This window comes from Bison bison, unplaced genomic scaffold (genome assembly GCF_000754665.1).
Source record: "Bison bison bison isolate TAMUID 2011002044 unplaced genomic scaffold, Bison_UMD1.0 scf7180017864233, whole genome shotgun sequence".
NCBI classification, from domain to species: domain Eukaryota; kingdom Metazoa; phylum Chordata; class Mammalia; order Artiodactyla; family Bovidae; genus Bison; species Bison bison.
Genome location: NW_011494805.1, coordinates 4,810,806 through 4,819,196, shown reverse-complemented (window position 1 = coordinate 4,819,196; position 8,391 = coordinate 4,810,806). Strand labels below are relative to the sequence as shown.

General features: G+C 44.0%; 1 protein-coding gene and 1 long non-coding RNA gene across 2 annotated transcripts; one reads left to right on the top strand and one right to left on the bottom strand.

Annotated features, from left to right (window-relative positions):
• Window positions 1–355: 355 nt before the first annotated feature.
• LOC104993099 lies at window positions 356–2,189 on the bottom strand. Its single transcript, XR_825789.1, has 3 exons — window positions 1,968–2,189; window positions 1,107–1,275; window positions 356–758 (listed from the first exon to the last, which is right to left on the bottom strand). It is a non-coding gene; the product is annotated as an uncharacterized LOC104993099 (long non-coding RNA).
• A 635-nt stretch (window positions 2,190–2,824) lies between these two features.
• On the top strand, window positions 2,825–8,391 carry LOC104993098 (chromosome unknown open reading frame, human C8orf59). The gene is made up of 4 exons (XM_010846215.1): window positions 2,825–2,960; window positions 5,243–5,359; window positions 7,494–7,610; window positions 7,876–8,391. The coding sequence occupies exons 2-4, from the start codon at window positions 5,246–5,248 to the stop codon at window positions 7,945–7,947; spliced, it is 303 nt and encodes a 100-aa protein (XP_010844517.1). The 5' UTR covers window positions 2,825–2,960; window positions 5,243–5,245; the 3' UTR covers window positions 7,948–8,391.

The following is an 8,391-nucleotide window of genomic DNA, read 5'->3' as shown; positions in this document are numbered from 1 at the left end:
TTCTAATCCAAAAGGATAAAAAGATGTTCATGAAATCTTTATAGTCCTCAGTAATTTCTATCTTATTTAACAAAATATAGACAATTACGTAATTCTTAGTAGGATTTCAGAACAACATAGTTCTGAACAAACACCACACAAAAAGAGAGTCAGAAACTGTCAACTTTAGATATAATCTTGGGTGGCCTGGGCCTGCAGCGCCTTGGAGCAGGGCTGGGGTTCCCAACCAGAGATGGAGGCTGGGTCACAACAGCAAAAGCACCAGATCCCAGCGACTAGACTGGCAGTTAGTGACAAGGGCCCTGGCCCTTTGGCGCTGCAGAAAAGAACTTCCACAAAGACAGGAGTGGTGAAGCAAGTACAGTATTTATTAGGAGGAAAAGTACAGTACATATGAATAGACACATGGGCAGACTCAGAGACAGAGGCCCCGAGTTGCGCCCTGGTGGCAGTTTAAATCACTTATGTGGGGCATTTCTTCCAGATTTCCTCTGGCTGCTCATTTTGACTTGCCTGGGCTTACAGTCCATATTCTGTATATCTCAGGATCTTCCCGTGTGTGCACGCATCTTAGCCAAGATGAATTCCACCGAAAAGGCATCTGGGTAGAACAGCAAAGGAGCCTCTTTTGTGCATATGCGGCCAGGGAGGGTCTCCTGACTTTGGGACGAGAAATATGTGGTCTGTGCAGGGTCCAATCTCTTCCCTTTGGTCGCTTTACCCTGGGGGGCCCATCTGCTTCCTGCCTCATATAGACGCTGAACAGAACAATATCAACAGAAAAAAAATCTCAAAATCATTGCTGAGCTTTAGACAACTTGAGTGTTTACATTATCAACTAAACATGGTAATTACAAATCACAGCAGCCTTTAATTTTGCTTTAAAGACTGTTGAAATTTGGAGTGCCAAATGATAATAGCTCACTGCCTCCTTTGCAGTTACCAATTTTCTGTTTTAAACATGCATTTGCTAAGTATTTCCCAATTCCTATAAGTTTTAACCATTGCTTGCATTTTAACCTAGCATCACAAAAAATGTGAAAGGACTTCATGTACTCTTTGAATATCTTTATTGTCTTTGTGATAGGGATTTCACTGTTCCTCACCTTCAGGTATTTCATACGCAAGCCATCCTTTGCGACTGTAATTAGTTCAGGCTCAGGATTTCCTGGTGGGCTGCGGTCGCACAGAGTCGGACATGACTGAAGCGACTTAGCAGTAGCAGCAGTAGCAGGATTTCTAGGCATTTGGCCAGGAGATTACTCTGAATAAAATCTGCTTAATTAAATTAAAAACATATTTGTCAAACACCTATCACTTCCAAGGAATAGTACTACAAGAAGCTAAAAAGAAGTGTTCTGGGTATTTTTCAGTCTTGCTAAAGTTGATAGAGCTTTAAAGTTATTTTTAGTGTGTTGGCTACAATCTCTTCTCTGCTTCTTATACTTAAGGAAATTTTATTTCATTTATGCCACACCTTCCATGCACTGGAAATATGGAATCTTGGATGGAAATATAAAGGTGAGTAGTGAACCTGGCCCCTGAAGAGTACATGGACTAGTTGAGAAACAAACATACATACCAGTAATACGATATTTAAGTTATAGAAAATAAATAATAACAATATAAAGTCTGTGATCCACCTCCGACAGCTTTAGAATATCCTGAGAAAGTGTCGTTTTTCCTTCACTGCAGTGTTACTTATTCTTATTCTACAGATATTTCCAGGAATCTGACCTAGCCAAAAAGATGGAAGGTCCTGTCTGCCCTACTTTATTATACAGAATATGTTATAAATGTTTCTTCTTAGTCTGAAAATAAATTCTTCTGTCACTGAGGGGTTAAAGGAAGAAAAGACTCTGCACTCCTATAATAAATCATGAAACTTTTCACGATAATTGGCTCCTCACAAGAAACGCATATTTCATTGAAGGGTAGCTTTCAGTACTGGAGAGGGAAATACCCACTCCAGTGTTCCGGCCTGGAGAATCCCACGGACACGACGGGGCGGCTCTCACTTCATTCTTGCTGCGCGGCTTGTTTACTTTGCTGTGCGTCTGCCGCGCTGTCAGAAGTTCTCATCTGACTGAGGAAAGCACTTCAGCTCCGTCTCATTACAGTCCTCCCCTAGAAGTCCCAGCGCTAGCCCTGGATCCGCTCAGCCCCTAGGCGCTCTGCGCCGCCCAGCGAGCCTGGGGCGCCCCCAGCGGCGCGCGGCGCCGCGTCCCGGGAGCGCGTCCCGGCCAGCCCGCAGGACGCGGCCGAGGGGCGACCGCTGTGAGACGGCCCGCGCGGTGACCAAGACGCGCCACCTGGCTTCTGTAAGCGAGCCCGCGCGAGGAGCTCGAGGCGCTCCCGTCTTCGGCGTCTCCCCCAAGTAGAGCGCCTCAAGGTAGCACCGGGCCAGACGCGCTAACGTGCGGGACTCCGCGCTGCGAGCGGGGCTGCGCAGCGTTCAGGGGCGGGAGCTCCGCGGCGGAGACGGCCCTGTGGGCGGCCCTACGTCGAGTGGCTGGGAACCAGCGTGGGCGGAAAGGGCGGGGCTTATAGCCGTCTACGGACCGAGCTCTGGGACGGGACCGCGCTCTGTGGGCGGGGCTTACTTCTGCCCACCCACCGAGCTCTGGGATGGGATTACGCTCTGTGGGCGGGGCTTACCCTTGTCCAGCCACCGAGCTCCTGGGCCGGACCGCGCCCTAGGGGCGGGGCTCACCTGTGTCCAGCCCCCGAGCTCCTGGACGGAACCACGCTCTGTGGGCGGGGCTTACCCCTTTTCCCGCCCCCAAGCTCTGGGTCGGGACCACGCTCTGCGGGCGGGGCTTCGCTCGGGGGCGGAACCGCGGCCCTGAGGAGGCCCTTTGACAGGCCCTCTCATCCCGGAACTTCCGGGTCTCGCGCGTGCAGATGGCATTACTTGGAACCTGAGAGGCTCTACGAGGGTGTCGGAGGCCTGGTGAGAGGTTAGTAAAGGACACTTCCCTGGCGCTAGCGCGAAGCTTCGCGGGGCGGGGGCGGGCCTTGCGGGCCGCTGCCGTCCGGAGGTCGGCTCGGTCGCTCGCTGCCTTGGGCGGCTGTCCTCGGCCGCCGGCCCGCGGGCTCAGGCCGGAAGGCCGAGTCCTGGGCCCTCAGCCCGGGGCGGGGGACCAGTGTACAGTCTTTGTTTTGTCATTCGTTTCCACGGGGTCGTCACGGGCGACCCCTGTCCCCGCCCTGTACCCCGCTAGCTGTCACCTTCTGCACGAGCCTTCCTCGAGTCCCCAGGCCCGTTGGATCTTTCCGTCTGCTCACTCCGCTTTATGCTGCCAGTCTCAGCCCCTGTCTATGTGTCTTGTGTTTGTATATGTTTCATATGATGCATATGAGTTCTGTACCGCACTTGGCACGTAGTAATTGGTTAATGAATGATCGGATTCTGGTTACTTATTGGAAGGACTTTAATTTGGGGTGACTTTCTATGTGTATTTTCTGCTTCTATAATACGTATTTTCTACTGTGTTCTTTTTTTTTTTTTTATTAGGAGTACTATTAGGATTCAGGAAGCTTTGCCATTTCTGTTGTTTCCTAAAGTTTGACATTGAAAGAGATACGATGTGAGCAAAGGGAAGAAAGGAAGAATGTGCAGAGTCTTCAGAGATTAATTAGTATTCTAAGGTGGCTACAGAGATATAGCAGATGATACCTTTGACACATTTATGCTAGAATGAGGTTTCCTGCAACATGTCAGGACGGAGAATATTGCTTTTTGTGGGCTGGAGAAGCCATTGAAGGATTTTAACATTGGGACTGTTCATTGTGTACCACCGTGCAGGATAGACTTGAATGCATATGGTTTAAGCCAGGGCTTGACAGTCTTTTCTTTAAAGGGCCAAATAGTAAGGATTTTTGGCTTTGCAAGCCACAGTCGTAGCAGGAAAGCAGCCACAGACAATACATACATAATTAAGTGGACAGAGCTGCTTTCTAATAAAGTCATTTACAAAGGCAGGTGCCTGACCTGATTTGGTCTGTGAGTAAAGTTTGTCCAACCTAGAGTCTAACCAAATAGTCCCAGGGACTAAAGCAATAACCTAGTCCTGAACTAGGCAGTATTAAATCATGGTTTTGTGTTGCATTTTTATGTATATGTGAGGCCATATCACATAACGAGAGCTCAGGATCTAGTCTTCCTGGCTTTGAATCGTGGCATCCCCTGACTACTAACAGTGTGACAATGGGTAGATTAACTTCTCTTTGCATCAGTTTTTTTATCCATAAAATGAGGATGAAATAGTACCTCCCACAAAGTATTTTTGTAAGAAGTAAAGCACATAAAATGTTAGCATAGTGCTTGTACATGTAGTCAAAGCTTAATAAATCTTAACTGTTAATATTTTTGAAATTGTTCCTCATGTGCATTGTTAAAGACAGGTTTGAGAGATGTTTCTCAACATCAAAAGTAGAATTTATAGGCTTAGTGTGTTTAGCTGTAGAACAAAGATAACATCTAAAGTTTTTAGGCAAGAACCATTCACACAGAAGTGATATGGAAGTCATGAAAGTAAGGCTGGGATTTGGATGTGCAAGATTAAGTACTGATTTTGAGGAGCTGGGGCTTCCCTGGTAATTCAGAGGTAAATAATCTTCCTGCAATGCAGGGGACCAGAGTTCAGTTTCTGGGTTGGGAAGATCCCCTGGAGGAGGGCATGGCAACCAACTCCAGTATTCTTGCCTGGAGCATCCCATGGATAGAGGAGTCTGGAGGGCTGCAGTCCATGGGGTTGCAAAGACATGACTAGCTACTAACTTTGAGGAGGTGCACACAGGAGTGAAAATGGGGCAAGTAAAAAGGAATGAAAGAAGAAGAAAGGAGCCAGTCTTAGAGTATGAAAGGAACCCCAGTGGAATATCAATATGTAAACTAGCAGAAGGATGGGTTGTAATGGTTAGCATTGTCAGATGCCACAGAAAGTTGAAAAAAAAACCATTGTTGTGTTGGTAATATTACTTAATGTATCTAACTGGCAGAAATTAATGTGGAACCTCTTACAGTCCAGGTGCCAGAGATGCAGAAAAGAATTAGATACTCTCTGCACTCAAACAGGAAAATCTGTAGGACCAAAAGACATGGAATTTAATACAAGTAGCAGTTTTAAAAATAATCAGGAGCAAGGTGGATCTTCTTAATCGGTACCTTCCTAAATTTTAATTGATCTACAGTTCATAAGTGTGGGCAACTTAATTGAGCTCTTTCTTTTTTTCCTAGACAATGGCCAAGAACAAACTAAGAGGGCAGAAGTCCAGGAATGTATTCCACATAGCCAGCCAAAAAAGCTTTAAGGTTAAAAATAAAGCAAAACCAGTTACCACTAATCTTAAGAAGGTGAGTATCACTTAAGCACTCTGACTTTACTGTTTACAAGCAAAGCATAATTGTAAAGCTACTGAAAAGCTGAATGTTAATATTTAAAACAGGTTCTTAGCCTTTCCTACAAAAAAGCAAGATGATTTTAAGTATTTGTTTTAAAAAGAAAAATGATGAAGAAAAATAACCTCCCTTTCTTGAATCCAAATGTGCAAAAGGAAAACATTTTAACTGCAAATGTATGAGGCTCCAAGTAACAGTTAATTCTCAGAGCCTGGAAATCATAAAAAAAAAAAAAAAGTTATGGAAAAGTTCTCTGTAAATTTATATATATTCAAGAAGCTCTTAACACAGCCAAGACATGGAATGTCAGTCAGCACCCATTCTTTTTCTCCTCAGTTAATTCTTATTTCTCTGGAGATACCTAGAGCTCAAATAAAAACCTGAAAATAGGAGATAAAATATTTTGTTTCTTAAAATACAAAATGAAAAGAGTTGCTTTATCTTCTTTTCAAAATATTTGGGGAATGAGAAATTTCAAGTAGACACCTTAAGAAAATGATTCAAGGAAATGTTTTCAAGCTTAAGTACTAGATGGAGTCAGCTCTCAAGGACTTACTAATTATCATAATGGGCCATAGAAATGTAACATTTTATCTTTCAGTCTTCATGAACTAGCTGAATTAAACTTTTTGGTGGAGCAGTTTCTTGTCTTTGGAAATGCTAAAAGGGAAATAAAGCTGAATGATATGACTGGAGTTTGGGGTGACAACTGTAGATAGAATTGACTTCAAGGTTGATGCTGAAGCCAAGACCTGAGTGACAGGAGCTAGTGACGCCAAGAGCAGTGAAGCATTGGGAGCAGCAGCATGTTTTAGGCAGGGAGAATAGTGAGTGCAAAGGCCTCCAGTTGGGGAAGAGCTTGGTGTATTTGGGAAAGATTACTTTGTTTAGACAGGAAGTCCCAGAAGCTTCGTGGACGCTACTGGAAAAGACCTGTGGGTAGGCAGCCTGGTTGGAGAAAGTATCAAATAATTTTCTCAGAAAGTAGCCTAACTTATTAGGGTAAGATTGCCAGGCAGCACGTAAAAAAGGTAAATTGAAGTTGGTGGAAATGAACTTAAGTGAAGCCAGGCAGCCAGTTGTGACTTGCTACAGCTTCCGTTTCAGGCTCAGAAAAGGCTGATGGTTGAGTTTAACCAAGTTGCCACACAAGTCTGATCAAGGGAAAGGCGGGCAGTTAAGAGGGTGTAAGGAGTGACTGACGAGTGGCCATGGGATCTGTGTAGGCTGAAGAAGTGGGGGTGGGACATGTGAGCAGTAGTGAGCTTAGCAAAGGTTTCAGTGAGACTTAGAATTACTAATAAACTAAGTGAACTAGAGGGACAGGAGGTGGTGCAGCCTAAGGTACCACATGGCAGTGATGGCAAGGTTAAGTCGTGGGAAAGATCCCTGGAGTCGAGGACCTGAAAAGATTAAGTGGCCATCGGGTAGGTTCTTGTTGAAGCCACTAAGCAGTGATGCCAGGCATGTGGGGGGTCAGTGAGCCAACGTTTGAGATCTTTCACAGAGGAGTAAGTAATCATGGTTTAGGTAGGTGACAGTAGTGAGAAGGATGTCAGAATGTCCTGGCGCGTAAGGTGCAGAGCAGCTGGGAGTTTGAAGGAGAAACGGTTGGGGCGCAGCAGTGAACAGAATGCCCACCCCCCCCCGCCCCCAGCCTTGTAGACTCAAGCACGGAGGGCTGCACGGGCCACTGTTCTCAGGAGACGGCCAGGTGCTGCCTTCAGGGAGGATTTGGAGAGGTGCTGTTGGGACTCTTGAAGGGTTCTATCCAGGGTCCTCGTTTCACAGATAAGAGATGGTAGCGTCATAGCCTGGAAAGATTATAGGCACATGTTTTGGCCTGCTTATACCAGGAAAAGTCAAGGTAGAAGGTATAGCTACATAATTCTTTTTTTTTTTTTAAAACAGAACCTTTTTGTCTAAAGTGTCTCAATAAGACTAAAAATTTTAGTGTGAATTATCTGCACAAATTGGTAGGATGGACAAGAGTTTATAGATTTGGGGGTTTAATAAGATTAAAGTTGCCTATATTTTATCTGTAATGGATTTAAGATCATGAATTACTGCTCTTTTCTTTTTTTAAAAGATAAACATTGTGAATGATGAAAAAGTTAACAGAGTGAATAAAGCTTTTATAGATATACAGAAGGAACTGGCAAACTTCTCAAAAGGCCTTTCCCTTGAACCTCTGCAGAAACAACTGGTGAGTAGAAATCACTTGCTTTTGTTCTGGCTAATAAATTAAATTCCAAATTTTCAAAGCCCATATTGATTGTAATTTTTAGTACTTGGCTCTGTAGTATGTATAGCACATTCAGACTTTAAAACATTGAGTCTAAATATGGGAATTTACTGTTCTACTTCCAAAAGTACAACTGGAAGACATTATATTGGAATATATGTCAGTAGACTGTCATTTTTGTTTACAGTTGTTATCTAAATTTTAAAATGTAATTTCTTCTCTCTAGATACCTCAGCAGTGTCATGAAAATGTACCAGTTAATGTTGATGAAGCTACCAGATTAATGGCTCAGTTGTAATATACCAATGATGCATCAAATTCCCCAAAAAGACCAATAAATTTAATCTTTCATACAATTTTATTTAAAAAATCTTGTTAATGTACAGGCATTGGCACATTTCAAAAACAAACTACATAAACAGATCTTTCCTATAACCTAGGAAAGTGGAATGTCAGAAGTCAACAAAATGTGATAAACTTAAAGTGCTAAAACAGAAGGCACTTCACAAACTCTGTTCACTGAAACAGTTAATATATCCTAGTTTACACCCTTCACGTTATAAGTGGCAGTGAATGTCTGGATTGGAGGACACAAAGGAACACGGACGGTCTTGTGGCAGTACAAATGGAAGACAGAACAAGTGATGAGCCCTTGGCCAACTTTCTTGTTTCTCATGACCTGAAGTCTACTTTAACTTTCTTCTCATATAAGGGGAAGAAAACAGAAGGGTTCAGAATGGGA

What these genes read in the sequence shown, in the direction of transcription:
- LOC104993098 (XM_010846215.1), top strand. Translation starts at nt 5,246, where the DNA reads ATGGCCAAGAACAAACTAAGAGGGCAGAAGTCCAGGAATGTATTCCAC. An exon ending in TTACCACTAATCTTAAGAAG is followed by an intron (nt 5,360 to 7,493) that starts GTGAGTATCACT and finishes TTTTTTTAAAAG; the next exon opens with ATAAACATTGTGAATGATGA. An exon ending in AACCTCTGCAGAAACAACTG is followed by an intron (nt 7,611 to 7,875) that starts GTGAGTAGAAAT and finishes TCTTCTCTCTAG; the next exon opens with ATACCTCAGCAGTGTCATGA.